At 38.2% G+C, this 20351-nt stretch overlaps 1 protein-coding gene across 2 annotated transcripts in view; it reads left to right on the forward strand.

Annotated features, from left to right (window-relative positions):
* Window positions 1–10565: 10565 nt before the first annotated feature.
* The window catches only part of nolo (ADAMTS-like no long nerve cord), a 192637-nt gene continuing 182851 nt past the window's right edge, over window positions 10566–20351 (forward strand). For both annotated transcript variants that reach the window (XM_090383741.1, XM_090383742.1), the window contains exon 1: window positions 10566–11168. In XM_090383741.1, the coding sequence (XP_090239867.1) occupies window positions 11121–11168 (48 nt within the window). In that variant the 5' untranslated portion in view covers window positions 10566–11120. The remainder of the gene's footprint in view (window positions 11169–20351) is intronic.

Below are 20351 nucleotides of genomic sequence, written 5' to 3' on the forward strand. Positions count from 1 at the left end.
AGACGGCGCCGGCTAGTCGGCCGACAGAGACAGTGAAGAAGAGCAATCCTGCAGGGGGCACCTTTGGCCAACTCGCCCTTCCTAGCAGCACATCATCTTAAATATCTTGATAAAATTGCATCTTTGATTTCTGTCTCAATCGAAACGAGTTGCCCTGTAAAAAAATACACGAGGGGAGGTGGGGGAGTAGACAAGTCTGGGTCTCTGTAGGAATTCAAATTGCGCAGGCAGATAGGGGTCAACGAAAGCATCCTTCAGGATGCCGGTTGATTGCGTGCATCTTACGTGTCGAGTGATACCATTATGGATCTCTGCTGTCAGTAGGATGCAGTAAGATTACAATTAAACATTCAATTATCGCCGCTCTCTCCGTGCCGGAAGAACACAACGACACGCCCTCTTAGACACTTGGTAGTGTCGATGCAATCTTAGATGAAGGGGGGAATTTTATGGCCCGTATGCAAAGCTATCAGTCAGATATCGAGAAATAGCTTGACAGGAAAAATACAAATTCCAAAGGCATTCGGATGAGAGTGGAAACACGAACGGCGGATGTTGTAGCTAATCGACAACCATAGACGACGATTATGTTGTAAGCCTCCCACTGACTAATAGTCCGGCGGGATTCACTTCTGCCTGACGGGGAGAACAAAAGGAGACAGTTACGGGTCGTCTCGCCAGTGTCGAGACACTAGGGATAAGCGAGGCTGGAATACAAGAGAAATTTGACTTATTGGTTTAGCACTTGGAACGTGCATGTGTCTGGGTGTGTGTGTCTGTAGGGTGCACCGAACGCTATACACTTAGGGATGATGTAACTGCGGCATTAAAACGTGACAAACCTTCGACAACCCTTTGGAGTTAGTTCTTCACTCTTTAAATGAATATGGCCGTCTACATTTCAAAAATTCGCACACAGATGTGTCTCGCTCGGAAGTAACCAGCAATATAGACTGGCAAGTTTCATCATTATTCAGTCTCTGTTTGCCGATTTAAAAAAAAAAAAAAATTAAGAAGAAACTTGTTTTCGAGAAAACAAGTTGCATACTCTTAAAGCCTGCAGTACCCAGATTGCACAATACAATGATCGTGTACAGACGCATACTGGTTTCAGAATATGAAATTAATACCACAAACTGTATGATCTACGAGTAAACACTCACATTGGTTAACTGTATAACCACGCCCCTAGAAGTTTTTCCAAGTGTTACGCAACCATCCGATATTCATATCACCAATATCCAAAGAAATATCCAGCAGCCACATCTAGTAGTATTCAGAAATAGAAAATGCAGTTAGTTGCTAAACTGTTCAAAGATTAATCCTCAGAGGTGACTCAAGTCGTGAAGAGAATCACGACACTTGTCCTGAAACATTATTAAATTATCTGTAGGTTTACCATAGCAGAGCTCTCGTGGGTAGTCATCCTCTGGCAATCGTCATCCTCTCACACCAGATGGAGGAAGACCTCGGTTCAAGTCCTGTCGATGGCGAGAATGAATGATTATACTATTCAAAATCTTTTATGGCCACTGGGACTTTTTTTTCTCTCAATTTTATTTAAGTGAGGTTATTGCAAAATTTAAAGGAAAGCTTTCCCACGACAGCTATTCATGTTTTTCCAAATTAAATCTGAACATTTTAAATAAGAGCATCATTTTTAGAGAATAAAAATCGCATCTGATTTCTCAAGTGTATAAAAATTATTAAATTAAAGAAAACATTATAATACAAGAAATTCTTCCTTTACCATGTCGGTGAAATCAATTTCTTCCAAAACTCTTACTTGATCGTTCGGAATAGATGATTCTATTAATACACGAACTATGGAAGAGGCAGCCTGATTAAAATCAATATCTCGAATTCTTGATGACAGAAACTCTTACCTTTCAGATGAACTCATGAGATGAAAATATACGATTTTTTTGCAGTCTCTATCAAATACACCTCTCTTGCAGATATAAGTAGGTAGTCTGATTGGTTTCTTAGTAGGGTCCTCGATATATCTGCTATGGCCACAGTACATGTGGCCATAGCAGATTTATATATTATGCAGGATGAAAAGCACTTTATAACTAACAGCAGGACCTCTACTTTCTCTGTCTGAGATCTCCATCTAGTGCCCCAATTATCCCCATACTTCCATTTTACATATTTCAATATTCCATTTTATCAGTAATACTCACTCAACGTTTTGTAATACTTTACTTATTTTCTCCTGGATTTTAATAGAAATTGATGGATAACGCGTATTTCATATTACTGCTGTGATAAACATAATAAGCAAATAGTATTAATTCATGACATATATTTAGTAAACTGATAACAAAAAACGAACCCTTTCATAGAAGTACTGTACTGCTTAGACCGAGAACATTTCGTTTTTTTTTTTTTTTTTATGAAAGCCCTAAACACGAGAGGTAAAAGTAAAATGCAGCCTTTATCAACCCACTGCAGGATGGAAGCCTCCTCAACAATTCATGTTGAGGGAAATGGACCATAATCTGCCACGCTGGTCCAGTGCGGGTTGGCAGATCGACCGTATTCAGCAGTCAGGGGCTTGAACCCCGGTCTACTCAAAGAGCGTGTGCTACTGCATTCCCGCTCCTGCCCACTCGGCTAGAACCTATAGTACTTAGTACTGTGCGTGGGTTGAAGGTTGAGAAGATGAAAGAAGATATTTGTTGACATCAAAATTTACTTCCGTAGATTGTAATTTTCAGGAAATACGTATGAAGGAAGGTCGTTCCAGAAAACGGAAGTTGAATGAGTAAATGAGAAAGGAGAAAAGTTGGTTCTGTGAGTTTGAAGTTGGACAGTAAACGGATGTTGACTGGTTGCACGTGTTCGTACTGCTATGGAAGAGAGAGAGCCGGAATTATAGAAGCCAATTCAGAAGAACAATGGCCATGGAAGTATCTATATGAAAAAGGCATGCAGCAGGAACAACGTCTATAAGACAGAGAGTGGAGTTTCTGCATATCTGCTATTATCCATTAATTTCTATAATCAGCGCATGGAAGTAAATATAATATCCAGTGCTTTGGCCACAATATACGGTATGTGAATAGAAATATATGAAAAAAATATTTTTTTCGTATTTCTATTTTTCCAATTTAGTGAAATTTGGGATGGCTCAACAAATCGTTCTAAACGAGGCAAATAAACAATTTCATTAGAAGCTGTCCATAAAAACTGAGTTATTACATGCAGACGGGCAGACGGATTTCCATTTTGTAGAGACATTAAAAGTTTTAATAATTTATTTCATATTATTTTTAATTTTAAGGGACCAGTTATTATGCAGTAAATTTACTTATTTACAGCAAAGGGTTTGCGAGGAGGGGGGGAGGTATACATTTCAGACATTATTCACAGGTATACCTCCCTCCCTCCTCGCAAACCCTTTAGGATCCCCGACCCACCCCAAAGACAACTAAACTAAAAGTTCGCTTGGAATGTTCTAGATCCACCCAAGGTGACTCTTTATATTTCAGAACATAATGTACATTAGTGACAGTAAAAGAGATGGAATCCCTTCCGCTGCAGTAACGCCACCTATCATTATAATAGCTGAACTACACTGAAGGAAAAATAAGGAAGTTATAGATAACAAAATTTGGTTAACAGTACAAGCTGACAGATTTTATGCGTGTATGAAACTAATACATAGGAAGTGTCGGTAGGCAGGCAGTTAAAAAAAGAATGCAAAAAAATTGAAAAATTTCTGTTCCATGGTATGTTTGTGTCTACTTCTAGAAACATAACAGAGGATAAATTCATGAGGATGGCCACTGAGGCGTTGAGAACGGTGGAGGGAAATGTGTGGCTAGATGCCAGAAAACTGCATTACTCAAACCTGCATAACAGTAGGATACAGACTGAGAAAACAAATCCTAAAATTAAGGAAACTGAAACTCGAGTCCGGACAAAATGCAAATATGTGGAAGAATCGGACACGTATGGTCAAAGGTCGAGGAATAATTATGTGAGGATTAACCAACTCCATTTGTTAGTACATTTGCACTATACGTCGTTAGATGGCACCACTAGTACTACAGTAAAAAATATTAATAAAATAATAATAGATAAATAACTGATATTATTATTATTATTATTATTATTCGCCGTATGGTGCAAGGAAGCCTAAGGCTGTACCAGCCAAAAAAAAAAAAAAAAAAAATTCTCAGTTACCCTGAGAGAGAGAGAGAGAAGGGAATCACCAAGGAAGAGAAAAATGATGATATCCAGCTTAGGACCCTTGGTGTGCCAAGCCCATACTCACCAGATGTGAGTCCCTGCGGTTAAATGTTGTAGTTGACTACAATCTGACCAGCCATCTTTACTGTTAATACCACCAGCCTGAATTTGAAATAAGACGTCCAAATATAAAATTCCAAAAACACTTTCAAATATTTGTCTTAATATCTGAACGAGTCGTTTCCTATTCTCTTGTGGATTAATACATCCATAACGGAATTTTAGCAGCTTGTCGGGTTCGCACCAAATATCTTGGAATTTCCATCATAATTTCACGATCTACAAAGTACGCAAGGGTGGCCTTTTAGCAATTCGTTGCGACTCCTCCCATTGCTTCGTTGCAGGTGGTAAAACTACCGCTACCTGAAGGCCACCTAGCGTCCTTCTCTCCAATATTTCTCCCCCACCCCCCCCAAGAAATCGGCATAAAAGTCTCTAGGCACGCTAAGGCCGTGAGAAGTGTAAACAGGCGATAGTCGACCTACAAGAAACAACCTTACCGCAACCAATTCGATATATTATAACTGTAGTGGCTTGTGCATAACCCAGAATGTCGAGTACTTTTCCAACAACACGCTGAATTAGCGATTCCAACAAATAGGTTGCAAATGGCAGAAATTTTGAATCTTCGGACCACCTTTAGGCATACCACTTATATAAAAGTTCCCTCTTAAAATATCATATTGGTTCTCCCTTCTTCTAGTAACAGGTGCACAAGAGTCAATGAACTTCCACAGTAACAAGCCACATACACATCTGGCCACAGGTGATAGTCAGATATTGGAATAACCAGAGAACAAATACATATTATTTTTATTACTTCTTTTGTGTTGGTGTCACATGCGTATCTTAATTACGTGTATTTAATGGTTTAACTGGTTAGGTTATGTTAGCTCATCTTATCTCAGCTGCTGCTCCCAATGTTCGTACTGTCTATTGAGTAAGAGGCATTCTTACAGGAAGACACTCCAATTCTGTTGATGTCTGTAAATCAGGCATCTATAGAATTGATGGTCCGATAGTGGTAGCTGGAGCCTAAATAATCTCCTCATAATTTCATTTAATGCAACTTGAATCTTCTATTGGGTCTCTCCTCTTTCATCGGAAATGGGAAGATCTTTGCAACTGTTTAGTAATACAGAAGTAGGAAGACGTCCTCCATGCGTTTTCCTACTCCTGTATCAACAACTAATTGCAAAGATCTTCCCATTCATGATGGCTTCGCCAATGAAGCCATCTTCATGCTGCTGGCTTCAATGCAGAAGTAACGTTTCAATATTCTATTTTTTATGCTCCTCAAAAAAAAAATTAAAAAAAATAACTGAAATTTTTGTAAAACAGAAATAGCGACCTTCATAATGGCCGGTTGGGACACGCCATGCATGGGAACAAAGAGCAGTATGTTGTTTCTTTCTTTTCATCCATTTAATTATATTTACATAGCACAATATGGATGGGGCCCAACTTTCTCTCTTTATTTCTTTATCTCCCAGTTGGTATCCAAGTTAGAGATAATAAACATGTCTTACCATTTTTATTATAGACCGATATTGCGATTTTGCTGTAATCTTTCCGAGCATGAGCTGACTCATAATTAATTATGAAATTATACAAAATCCAATTAGCTTTGGATTTTGTCTTCTGTATACATAATGGTTAATTAATAAGCATTACCCCAGCTCATAAACCAATTATCAATTCATATCCTATTGATCTGTCCAAACTATTGAAATATTTTGAATTACTGCAGGAATATTCTTTCCTAAATTCCAGGAAAATGCAATTAAAATTTTCGTCGTTGACTTCCACATGCCTACAGAAACTCTGGACTCTAATCCACTACCAAGCACGAACACTTGAAGAAGTCAAACCAGCTAGCCTTTGCCTTTAGGGTGTTGTATGAAATCCTAATCAGTGTGTATGACCAATCGTTAACAAATTCGACTTCTGAAATACTTACTGGTCGAAGTTAACAAAACTTCTGGATAACACGATCTGACCCAACCCACATCCCTAGATAGATTTTAAGGGTATATACTAAAAAGATTAACAAGATAATCATTAAAACCTATTGAGCATAACGGAATAATATCATAGATATTTGCTAAAGCCAGGTCACCATTCTCTGACAGGAGTTTTTCAAGAAATTAAAAGTATATCAATTTGATCAGATATTTTAATGACTTGACCGCTATTTGTACTGAAGGAAATGTACTAAGAGCAAAAGTTGCTGAGTAAAATTCGTTGAGTCCTGGCAAAGGGACAATTAATTTTTACTCCGTACATCAAATTACATCAATTTTGATCAGTTCAGTAGACAAATTTGATTTTTGCACGATTTATTAAATTCTGTAAAAGTATACACTGATTATTTGAAGACTGCATACACCTTCAGTCTATAGTCCAAAATCTGAGAGTTAGACACTAGATGATAGTTGTTTTGTATCTGATATAATTGTAAAGGGCAATTATATCAGATCATATATTGAGAGAATTTCAAATTAGTTTCTTAAACAGATGAGCCATTTCTTATGTCCAAGAAGAAAATAATATAAGACGGAGAACGTAATTAACTACAATATACATTATGATTTCAGTATGGATTTAAAAATAAACCTTGGATACGCCAACTTTCTCATTTTTTGCTATTAAAATTAGATTTACGAATGAAAACTGGCCTTTTCTATAAATAAATAGCTGCATGTATCAGCATGGCCTGGAACCATTAACATGAATGAGAAATAAATCGTGAAACACCGAGATAAATTATCGGACCATCCCAAGGAACCAAATTTTCCATATTTTACGATATATAAGGTTAAGGGATGGGCAAGATATAAATTAAATGTCTTCTACGCTTTATTATGGCTTTCTGGAAATATTGCGACTTGGCTGATAAGATAAGCAATAACAGTTATGATCTCAGGAAACGAAAGAACACTGGAAAGCACGGTAGAGTAGCTTTCGATTCATATGGATGATTTAATCAGTAATTATCTCAGTAATAAGCTTAAAATCTTTCCCCATCAGAACAAATGGTTTTAAATATCAAGTACAGCATTATTTGTGGGACAGCGTACTCCAGTTCCATGCAACTGGATGCCTACAGCAATTGGACTACTGCCAACGCGGAATTTTGCGATGATTATAAAAAAATAGTCTTACAGCTTTCCGTAAAACCATGACAACACACAAAAGATCTATTCTTTTGTAAGTCTTTGAGACATGTAAGAAAAGGATAAAAATAGTAATAAAAATATAAATATTTCTGGACTTGTAGTTTCTTGTTAAAAAGTAGAAAACTGCATTTGGGAGTTAAGTGATTATGGCTTCCAGATTTTTCTACGCTTAATAGAAAGTTTGTGGCATTCTAAACTACATCAAACTGAATGTGTATGTAAAAAAAAGGTGAGTTTACACATGCGCATTCTTATGTACGCAAGTCAATATTGGATATCAAACACAGCTGATCAAACACAGGAACTTAACACTACTAAGTACAAATTGACACTTCACATAACAAAATGGGAGAAAAAGAGAGGGAAAAAAACAATAATTGTATTGGAAGCAAATATACTAAGTAGCCGTATAAATTACCTCAAAAGTTACGAACTGAAGACAGATATGCACGTAAGTACACACATCTGTATGTGAAATTCATGCTAAGGTACACAAAAAAAAGCTATCAATAAATTTTATCACTTTCCACGAACAGATGCGCTACTAGGTAAAAGAATACCTCAATTAATTAAAGAAGGAAGTTTTTTCCTGCTACAGTCAGTAATTTTGTGAATAACACAGTGGTTATAATCCCCGTCCTCTCCACAACGGGTGGAAAAGGTCCGGGTTCGAATCCCGTCAATGACACGAGGAACTTTTATGGGCTTTTTTTCACTCAATGGCTGAGTTAGTCAGTCTCAGGCATGGATAGCTAAGTTCCCCCAACAAAAAATGGAGTTTTTCGTTCAGAAAAAACAGGCAAATCGACTAGAGAATACTCCCCAAAAAATCAAACATAGACTTTTTTTTTAATAAGTCGGGATTATTTTGTTTGGTGGTTTCGACTTTTCGTTATTAGCACAAAAAAGAAACTAAAAAAGTTTTCCAATGTGTCCTTCCGGGAAACTTTCTTTAGTTATATAATTAGAGAGAGAAATTTCTCCTACTCCCTTATATTAAATTAACGGTATATCAAAAATTCCTTTTCATGTATGTGGTCTAACCCTGATTTAGGTGTTCATTTGGGGGTTGCTGTATGTTCTCATCCTGATTCGCTTTGTCTTCTTAATGGTCTTGGCATTTTATACAAATGAATGCTAACAGGCAACATGCCAAAATACTCTAAGTACAAAATGGCAATTTTTGTAAAGAGTAAAAAACAATTACAAGGTACAATAAAAATGAATATGGACATAGTCCACTGCTCCCGGATATGGGCTGTCTCTAGAAAGATCTCAAAGTAATGAGATGAGATATAGGTCTACCTTTAAATGTGTATTCTCATCATTTTAAATTTTCAAGATTTAAGACTTAGTGATGAAAGTCGGCAGTTGCTGGAAAAATACTTCCACTCCGTATACAAATTATAAGACGATTTCAACTCAACTAAGAAAGGAATTAGAGAAAAGTCCCAGGCTATTTATAAGCACTAGAGCGGTTTGCCGATGAACAACTGGGCCTAAAATATATGCAATTTCCAGACTAGATAGATGGACAGCTTAGTTGCCTCGGAGCTTACTTAAATAATTCATAGAGCCTTTGACCTGCTACAACAACAGGAATTACTTTATGACGATTTGTAATAAGCTCTTACTCCCTTTGGTATTCAACTAGGAGCTCCCGTCCCTTGGAAAGCTATTTAATTTTTATGTAGTGATATTATTTGAAAAATAAAATTGCAGATATTGGGGACCTATTGAACAATAAGTCGCAAATATCATGAAGCATACAAAAGGGTAATTAACACTAAACGAGGCTACAATTCTAAAATTTCTAGTCGGGATTTCGAGGCAAAAAAATTTGCTTTCCCGAGACCGATTAACAGGGCCACGATGTGAAATATGTCTATGAACGATCCTTTCATCCTAGCGAAAAGTATTTCTTGAAATTCAGTCATGATTAAAATTGACAGAGCAGAGGGTTATCTACTGAGCGACCCGGGAAGAAATAATAATCGTATCAATAATATCGAAAATCAATAATAATAATAATAATAAAGGTTTTTCCTGAGTTGGACACCAGCCATTTTACTCTTGCTTTCGGGCAGACCTATCAAGATACTACTCGCAACTTGACTTTAATTAAGCCACTAAACTTCAGCTGACCTACAGGATAGTGCCGCAATTTGATTGTAACAACCAGTCATTCTTCTTAATTATGAGGTTGCGCTACCCTTAGGGAGCAACGAAAATTGATGCCCTTCAATTTGCTATCGGTCCCTTAAGAATCGGGAACTTTCATTTCTAACAGGAAAACTGACTAATCAGATAAATGGGGTGTTTAATAAATGATATTTATTAATATAATTAAAACAATAATGGCATTTTCATTTAAAAATTAGCTTTTCCCTTGAATATACAAAAATGAATCAAATTTCTTTACGAATTGTTATAGTTATTAATAAATGAATGTCAAAAGAAATATTTGCAATGATTGTGAACAAAGTAAAAGAAATTGAAATGATAGAAAAACTTATATATTTTAGAAAAACACATGGGTTTAATATATTAATCTTAATTCTGTTGTTAAAAATTTCTGAGATATGCGTAATGAAAATTGTGACAAAAGGGTTTCTCATATGGGAACCTAACCTATAAATAAAAACTTTCTTAAACTTTAAGAAAACTTTGATGAAAAATCTCAAGTTAAATCAGTTAGCATGTCCTTAAAATATTGGTTTTCCATACTTCTAGAAAAACCATTAAGTGCCTCGAGTTTAAATAGGATAAGTCCCAATTTGATAAGATTTTACTTACAGGCATAACCTGTAGGAATAGCGAACCACTTACACCAATTAAAGTAGAGAAGAAAATATAAAGCGACAAAGATTAAGCAAATATTAATTAAATCTCTAAGTCTTAACCTTAGTGTTTGTTAGTCTGATATCTAAAGTCGAGATTTTAGCAAAGAAATGACAAGTCTTGCCTCGTTCTAATCATTTTCGGCTCCATTTACATTGGGCAAACTGCCACACATGCGTACTAGCGTAGAAGTTGACGCCTGTGTCGAAGACACCGGACATAAGAATGGGGACCAATGATAACCTACACAAGAACGAACCATCGATCTATCTCTGGTAGCGTCGCACCAACCACGTGCACTGCGAAGAGCCTATATACTTTGGAAGCTGATTCAGAGAGTGGGAAAAGTCCGACAGACTTTGCCATGCTTTTTTATGTACTTTTAGGCAGCTGAGTGAGGGGCCCCCTTCGTACCAAACTTACGTCTCCACTCCTACGCCCACCTGACTTCTAAGAAGTTCGCCTCTTGCCCGTAAACTGAAAATCGCCGTCAAACTTGCAGGAAGTACCGGTGAAGGGCAGAATAACGGCAACCCGGACTTTAGCCCTCCCCTTTTTCCCCATTTCCCTCCGGACAGAAAACTGCGATCCCTGTAGAAAAGCCCCCGTTTGTGCTAGTCAAAAGTTTACAACGTTTTTAATGCACACCACAAACTGTGCCTTCGGGAATCTGCCAAGTTTCTGAGGTGCCGCTCCTAACACATTTATTTAGTATCTAGCACCGATGTCTCCACATCCCTTGTAAAACTTGGGGGAATTTACTCGCCAAAGTGAGCTTACTGGGGTGGGTTAATGCCAAAGGATTATTATGTAATTGTGAACGTTTCATTCTTTTGAAGTATGGTGTCCATTTATAGACAGAGATACTGTGTTCTTATACTTGTGATGGTAAGTTCTTTTACTTCTGTGCTACGCCCTGTTTTTTTTTTTTTTTTTTTTTTAATATCGCTTCGCTAATTTTGCTAATGTACTTCGATTTTTCGATGTTTGAAAATTAATATTTTTTTAAATAATTGAAAATGTCACGTGGGAAATACCATTACAGAATTTTAGTTCTGTAATTGCGAGAGTGTTTTTGAAAAGAAAAAAAAAAAATCATTATGGGTGAGAGGAGAATGCAGATCATAAATGGAAGTTGGAGCAAGTTTTCTTTTCTAAGTGGGGATGCTTGTTAACATTTTACAAGATAAAAACGTTTAAAGTAGATTATGTATTATCTTTTTTCACTGTTAGGGATTTTACAATAAAATCAGGGGGTAAGTTTTTATTGTTTTCACTGTACTGAGCGCGAACACACGCTTTTCTTGACTTTAAACTCTAAATTGTGTGCTATGTATGTGTATTTGTTTGATTACAAGCAATATTCCTTTAGATAGCAAACGCTCGTAAATTTTGCTATGTTGTTCCATGCTTTTATGTGAGTGTAGCATGGCGTCCGATCGACTCTCTCCGCTTTTAATTCGCCATCCTATTTGCGGACGGCGCTGTGAATGAAGAGGGCCGGAGAGTTCCAGGAAAACAAACATATCGGTCCCTTTGTAAGGGCCATACTTACTCTCGCGTATTTGCTTAGATTTTCGCGAATACATTGCTATAGTACATAAAGTAACTTACATCCGGGTATTGTGATGATCCGCGCTAAGAAAACAAAAGGGTGTTCGCCATCTCGTGTGTGTGTGTGTGTGCCACTTCATGCCACAGTTGTTCGGCTATAGCGTTACAAAGTCCTCCCGACGCTTCGAAATGACTTTGCTCTCTCTTTCCGTTTTTCCAAAGGGGGTGAGTAAGGGGAGAGGGGGGGATGAGTCAACGATGGCAGAGCAGTACTCCGACAAGGCGAGTGGGATGGAAATCGAAGGCAAACATGCACCATAAAGAGGCCCAGCATGTAGTGGGAACAAACACGGGGGGATTTTAGAGGCAGGTGATTTGGTAGGGTATGATAGCGGCATATTCAGTGGTGGCGACCGGCTTCTTTCTTCCACCCACTACTGGTCAAACAGGGTGGAAGCAAAGTGAACGTTTTTACCGCCCTGTGTGACGCAAAAAAGTATCGGAAGCAGTCCGAGTTCTCATAGCAGCAGGTTCGTATTTCCCCTGAGTGTTAACCACTGATTTATTCCCCTGAACGTTTAGCACCAACCTGAAATTGCAGGCGGGCCTACTTTCTGCCAGGGGCGTCCCTACCTTTTTTGACCTTGAACTACAGGTGAAAGGGCGCAGTTCACCCGCACCACTGGGAGAATATATTTAGCTCCACGCGCCGCTTGAACCATCGTTCAAGTGTTTGTCCGACCATTTTTACCCGCGTGAGTCTAACTACACTGCCCATTGTGTTGGGGATAAACACGACATTCCGTTTCAGGACATCTCTACCAGACAAATCCGTTTTATGACTTCCTGAAGAGGGCATCGCAGTTAGCATTCATTGAAGTATAGTGAGGCTGTATACCGACTAGTCACTTCAAAGAAAGATCATTTATCACTGTGAATGGAACCAGAAGACATAAATTTGAAGTTAATCCTCAAGTTCAGAATCTACTCATTGTAATCTTTCCACGACACCAAATTATTCCATTTTCGAGATTTAATCAAAAATTATAATCTAAATATGCTTGAAAACATAAAATTTGAAATTGTATTGAGCTTCCATCAACCATCGCTCATTGATATTTGTTGAAATTCCACCACGTATCAGTAGTTTGAGACCAATACCCTATGAAATTTTAATTGTCTTTAAGGGGTTCTCCCCAGTGGTTCTTTTTGAAAATAGGCAATACTAGGAGCTAAATGTAAATGCTCAGTTTTATACCAACTTCATCAGAAAAGAGCAAAAAAATTATTAATTTCCATGTAGAAAACCAAACCTGCAGACTCTGTTCGAAACTGGAACTTTGTGATACGAAGAATGAGCGGATGAGCGGAGAGCGTCTGAAAAATACATCTGTCCAATAGACGAGTGAGCACTGCTCCTAGGGCTTATGTGACTCTCGATAGAGAGCACTGAAGTATTGAGCAAGAACATTAGACCTGGTAACACTAGACGGGTTCTAGTAACTACTTCCAATATCCGTTTTAATCAAAACCTATTTAACAAGAATGGTATTAAATTTTTGGAAGTAGTCAACGTTACTGTTCTGTAAGTTGACTTTGATCCTCAGAATGCAAATTTGATACTGTTCATAGGAAACTTGCACCTATAATTATGCACTTTCCTTTCTCATCTAGGCTTGAAGCAACTTTCATTTTAAGTTCTGTTTTGAGTCCTAAATATCTCTCCTCTCTCTCTCTCTCTCTCTCTCTCTCTCTCTCTCTCTCTCTCTCTCTCTCTCTCTCTCTCTCTCTCTCTCTCTCTGACGTATTTTAAACTGAGAAGGGTTATGCTTTGTGTGTATTGGAATCCAAGATATAAGACGTATATGCGAGCAGTTTATTTAGGAAAAAAAAAAAAAACCATCATAAATGGAAGGTCAATGAACCCTATGGTTATCTATAAGAGTACTTATAGATATATGTATCTCATAGAGATCCAAAATATGTACATTCTGCTAATCAATGCATGTGAGAATGTCCCATTATCAACAGAAAATTTACTGCACTCCTGCACAATAGATGAGTTGCGTGTTGGTAAGGAGTGTTCCAAAAGTAAAGAAAGTAAATTATTCAAACCTGTATTGTTCTAATACTGACGACTGGAAAGCCCAAAAGTAGAGAGAGTACATGCTGGTTACTTTCTATGCTCATACCTTCCTACACATATTTTTTATCAAAATTTAAAACTTACAGAAATTTAGTTGTGGTGTGAATAAGTTCTTCTCACTTCCCAACCTTCAACTCATCTAGGATCCTTTTTGGGAATCCTATAGAAGCGAAAGTAGAATGAGAATTGTAAAATTAATGACAGTAGTCTGTGCGACCAAATAAATCCAGAATTGTACTAGGTTTCCAAGATTTACTCCTTATAACAGTGATAGTAAAAGTTTACATTTCAGGTCTATTGTCTAAAATGTTTTAAAATTTCCATTTCAAATAAATTTTTTTATAAATGTTCTAAGGCTACTAATTCGTTCTTTTCTAGGGCTACTGATTCGCTTTAAATCTGCTTGGTTGCAGGGTTTCAGGCATCAGCGACTTAGGCCATATTGTGCCGCATGTATATATTGGGCTGTAAATTGCTTGCGTTCTGTGGTCGATTGGCTGTCTGCTGGACGAAAAACCTGAGTTTCCGGGAAAAAAAGCATTCTACCCTCCCCTGAGACTGACTAACTCAGCCACGTCGTAAAAACGACCTATAAAAATCCCTCCTGTCATTGACGGGATTCGAACTCGGGTCTTTTCCACCTAGTATGGGTAGGACGGTGATTGTACCAACTGTGCAAACTGACTGTACCAACTGTACCTAAGATGGTGCAAAAGCTGGAGATTTGCAATAGTGAATGTAGCGAGTTTTTCAGAATGCGACTTTGATTAAAGTACCGGGTTCTTAGCAATAGTCATGTAATATATTCATATATGGAAAACATTTCAATAATATTTAAAAAGATATCATATAATAATGAAGCGAATTTCCTTTTAGCAAATCTAACAAATACAGAAAAGCACACAGCCAGAAACGGGTTTTAAAAACAATTACTTTTTATATGCAAATGCTTGAGATATCAGTATATTGTGTCTGTAATTGCTGGACTAAACACCGGAGCATTTGGGATGAAAAACCATTAAACCCTTGCCTGGATCGACTAACTGCTCTTAGGTTTACGAACGAAATATCCTCGCTAAACAGGGATGCAGTAGATTATGCAGTTCCTTCTAATGGATGAATTCCCTTGAGAAGTCTCACAACTAACACACTTGTCCCTAGGAATATAAATTTCGAGTTGTTAGTCATCTCCCACAATTTGTCCTCCTGGACTTCAGTACTCTTGAACACCCATGAAAGCAGCATGCTATGCAATTTTAGCTCATGTATCTGAAAACGAGTATCCATTTTTCTAATTTGCATATTTTAGAAATTACGTTTCATCCATAACTCATAGGTTCCTACAAGGAATTGCTGCGTTACTACATACTCTACTTTCATACCAAATTTCCTTATCTTGTATCAATTGTTTAAAACTATTTTGCAGGAAATAAAATCATGGAATCTTTGTCAGACACCAACTAGCTCAGCTCCGGTATGAAAAAAAAAAAAAAATGTCTCGCGTCAAGAGGAGATTTAATCCCAGGTCTTTCCCATACTGTTTGAAAGAACTGTGATTTTAACCGCTGTTCTATCCATGAAGGTATGTTTCTGAGATAACTGGCAGTTCTCACCAAGAGGTTAACAATATCATATGGAAGAGCAAGACTGATCTAAATTGATATGAGGACATGCTTTAGAAAATTACGTTTCAAGCCAGGTTTATGGTTATTGACTGGTACGAAGATCATTCAGAGCGTGAATATTTTGTCTAATATGTACAAAGAATTTAGATGTACAAATAATAGAGGTGGAGAGAAAACAGATAGAGAATTAGTGAAAACGACTGAGTTCATAGCTGAATAATCTGATACATTCAGGAGCATGCTAGATGAGAGAACACAAGCGATATACCCAACAGTATTCCACCTCTTATATTGGTACCTTATATAAGCCACGGTGAACGCCTCCGTAGCCGAGTGGTCAGGGGCAGGAGTGCAGTAGTATACGCTTTTTAAGTATACCGGGGTTCAAGCCCTTGACTGCTAAATACGGTCGATTTGCCAACCCGCACTAGACCAGCGTGGCAGATGATGGTCCATTTCCCTCAACATGATCGTTGAGGAGGCTTCCATCCTGCAGTGGGTTGATAATGGCTGCAGTTTTTTTTTTTTTTATATGCCACAGTTGGTAGAATCTTTTTTTTTTTTTTTTTTTTGGTAGTTGGCGCATCGGCTTCTGTGGCCATAGTGCACCTCCCAAAGTTTTTGCAGTACTTTGATCCAAGCCCGAGGCGGGATTCGAACCCGCGACCTTTGGGTTGCCAGGCAGGCACCTTACCCACCTGGCTAGCCCGGTCGGCTTGGTAGAATCGCCGTCCTCCCCACACTGGGTGGAAAAGACCTGAGTTCAAATCCCGTCGATGACGTGAGGAATTATTATGGGCCTTTTTTCACAACGTGGCTGAGTTTGTCGGTCTCAGGCGAGGGTAAATGTGTTTTTTTTCTCCCGGAAACTCGAATTTTTCGTCCAGTAAACAGAAAATCGGCCATAGAATACACGTAATTTACAGACAGCATACACGGGACAATACGGCCTTAGTTGCTAATGCTCCTAAAACAACAATAACAACAACTTATATACGTTGACCCCATCATAATTAACTGCTCCTCTCATTATCTTGCCTGTCAGTCTGTGTTACAAACACTTTAACACAGAGATATCCTGAAAAAAATCTGTACTGTACGTATAAGCCTTTTATGGTGCTGAAATCGCCGACTTAAGAACTAAACAAACTTTTAAATGTTTTTTTATGTGCTATAAATATTATTAGATAAAGTAAAGTGTGTCTTTTATAATGTCAGTAAAAATACGTAAAAATCACTAAAACCTTTCAAAACCTGTTCCTGCACTTCAGCAGTAGCAGCAGCAGTACAAAAGAAAGGGAAAACGGACAGCAAAACATGCATGATAGAAATGGGAGGTCACTCCCCAAAACACAGCTAAAAGGAATAACTCACCACGCAATAGGCCACAAATAACCTAGTCAGGTTGGTAGGGTTACATGTCTGTTCAAAAAGTATCCGGATTATGCTCGTTGTTCAATGTTGATACAACAGAGTGCACTGAACAAATTATAACATGTTTAGACATGTCTCATCCTTACCCGTACGCAGTAAGCTGTTCATTCGCTTCAGAGGGACAAAAAATTTATAATGATTTCTACGTTTGTGGAACTCATAGCTTTGGTTGCAACTCAAAGCTTTGAGTTCATTGCACTGTTTAGAGATTAAGCAGAGGAAACTAAAGCCATGTGGCGTTAGTATAACTATAGCCATAAGAACAGTTTCAGTATAACTTTTCAGTACAAACAGTTTATACTGAAGTTCGTCTTAAATCTGGCTTACCCTCGTATATTAAGAAGTGGGATGTATCTAGATTTGTTCTAAGCCGGTACTTTGATGGTTATCCTACGTCCTTAACCAACGTTCATCAGTAAACAGCTTTCTTTCTTTCTTTTTTTTTTTCGGTTGATCTGGATGAAACGCCTCGGTCCGAAATGGATAAAGCACCGCAGGTCAAGATAGGTTATGTTAGTTTAGAGATAAAAGAGTTACTATTTTAAGTGCAGTATTTGTTTTGCTAACCGCATTACATGAAGAGTCTTAACATTAAGATACGGTGTTCGAAAGGTTAATTTACAGTGAAGTATGACCTCGAGTTCATTGATTCGGTGCGATTGTACGATAGGTATATTTGTCAATAACTGAAAGCAAGTCTATCGAACTGATGGAAGGATTTCCTAAATTCTTTGAGAAGCGATGTGTGCAAAATAATTTGCTGAGATTAAGGTAAAATGCTTATTCAAAAAGAAATGTAATCCATTTATGTAACCTTTCTTCGTTTCATTTTGTTTCAGATCATCATAAAGAATAAGAATTGCGTACGGTCGGCAGCAAGCAACATTTATTTTGGAAAGTTACTTTTTAAATCGGAGTTACGAAGCCATCAAAGAAGGAAATTGCAGAAAAATGCGGCAATGAAAGAACTCCTCTTAAGACATACTCATCTATACGATGATAAATATAAGAAAACTGAGAGCATCGCAGATTTAGACAAAAGACTGAAAATGTTCATGGAAGAGAAACTTGTGTAGAGCCCAAAGAAACTTGTAAAGAAGAGCCCAAAGAAATCTGTAAGGAATATTTCGTCCCAGAGTGGCATGTCTTTCGGCTGTGCTCATGAGATCCTCCGAAAAATATTGCACAGGTATCCCTATAAAAGCGAATAGACGTATAGGGCCTTACGTAGGGTTGCTCCTGAACGTTAGTTCAAGTCCACCGTTGCTCAATGTAAGGATACATAATTCTTTAGAATGTTCAAAAATTGGTGTAGTGCTATGTTTGTGTGTATGTAATGTTACGTTGTTGAAGTGTTTCTGGCCAATTTGCTATCAGGAAGCAGCGATCGCCAGGAGAGCTACTTCTCTGGACCCATCCGTGCCAAGAAAAGATGGACCAAAAATTGTCACGTACTGTCCTGTCCTATCATGCAGATGGGATAAATGAGATCCCGCACCCACCGGAAGGCAGAAGCTAAACCTGTGAGCGCCAGCAATCTGCGCGTGTAGCACAGTGGTATCGTCACCTTCCTCCATACACCGGGGTTCGAATCCTGTCGATGACGCGAGGAACTTTAGTAGGCCTTTTTCACTCCGTGGCTGAGTTAATCGGTCTCAGGCGTAGATAGCAAGGTTTTTTACCCCAGAAACTGGGGTTTTTCGTCCAGCAAACAGGCAAATCGACCAGAGAACACACGCAATTTACAGACAAAATGAATATATGCGTAGATGTAATCATTTACAGGGGACCCTAATATCATAATTTTTTTTTTTTTTTTTTTGTGAGCGCCAGAAATCCTGCTCCAAGAAACTAGCAAATCTCGCTCCCAAAGGGGCCAGCAAAAATAAATAAATAAAAAATAAAGAAAGAAAATCCTGCTTATCAACAAAGCTGATGGATCAACAAAATTCTCAACCAAAAAGGAGGCTAAAAAAGTACTGCAAGAGTAAAGCTAATAGTAGAGAAGAAACAATAGGTTGATATTATTGATGACTATTGTCTTGCATAAAAGATGACAGAGTCCATGAGGAAGAATTTCTCTAAGATGACATCAGATAATTATAGAAGAGAATGTTTAGAAATCTATAATTGTAACCACTTACGAGTACAAATAATAGTGCCTGTATCCAGTACAGATGACAGAGGTCAGAATAGCATCATTGGTAAGAAGGTTGTGCCCTTATTTTCACTAATGTTAACTTGAAGGGTTTTTCTACGCCCAAAAGCGGCATTGCAGCAAGTCTAGAAACTGAAAATTTTTCTCTAGCAGGGAATGAATTGTTCTTCAATACCTGCAGCAAAATTAAATAATGAGTGTCTGAACGGGAGACTCTTAAACTATCATAAAGTGAACAGTGGAAGAGAACATGTTGCGAGGCTCCCAATTGGCCACATGAGCATAGGATAGAACTGGACAGCTTGAACTGGAAAAGCTTAGCGTTGGGCAATCCGTGTTTTGTTAGAATAAAGATGTGGACAGTGTTGAATAGGACCAGCTGCATATGGATTTAGCAATTAAGTGACACATGCGGACAATTTCTTGATTAAAAAAAAAAAGTAAATTGCAGCCATTATCAACCCACTGCAGGATGGAAGCCTCCTCAACAATTCATGCCGAGGGTAATGGACCATAATCTGCTACGCTGGTCCAGTGCGGGTTGGCAGATCGACTGTATTTAGCAGTCAGGGGCTTAAACCCCGGTCTACTCAAAGAGCGTGTGTCACTGCACTCCCGCTCCTGACCACTCGGCTACGGAGGCAGGTCCCTTATCACAAGAAGTCCATCTGTATTTGGACTAATTTCAACGCACTCGAGCACAGACGTACGTGAAAATCCAAGAAGGGTTGCAGTTTCCGAGATACTCAAACCAAGGCGTCTACCGTAGACTGAGACTGCCAAACCAAGTTCAAAATGGCTCAAATCTTTCGTCTTGCCCATTCACACGTACAGCACCCTATGTATCTGTTCACATGACTTATATCACATGGAACGCACACGGGATGATGTTACTGAAGGAACAATCCATTTTATGAAAAAGAGTAAAAAAAAAAAAACAAAAAAAAACCCAGTAAACTTCAGCCATTATCAACCCACTGCAGGATGGAAGCCTCCTCAACGATTCATGTTGAGGGAAATGGACCATAATCTGCCACGCTGGTCCAGTGCTGGTTGGCAGATCGGCTGTATTTAGCAGTCAGCGGCTTGAAACCCGGTCTACTCAGAGGGCGTGTGGTACTGCACTCCCGCTCATGACCACTCGGCTACGGAGG

This window comes from Mastigoproctus giganteus, chromosome 10 (genome assembly GCF_048544385.1).
Source record: "Mastigoproctus giganteus isolate SK-2022 chromosome 10, ASM4854438v1, whole genome shotgun sequence".
Lineage (NCBI taxonomy): Eukaryota > Metazoa > Arthropoda > Arachnida > Uropygi > Thelyphonidae > Mastigoproctus > Mastigoproctus giganteus.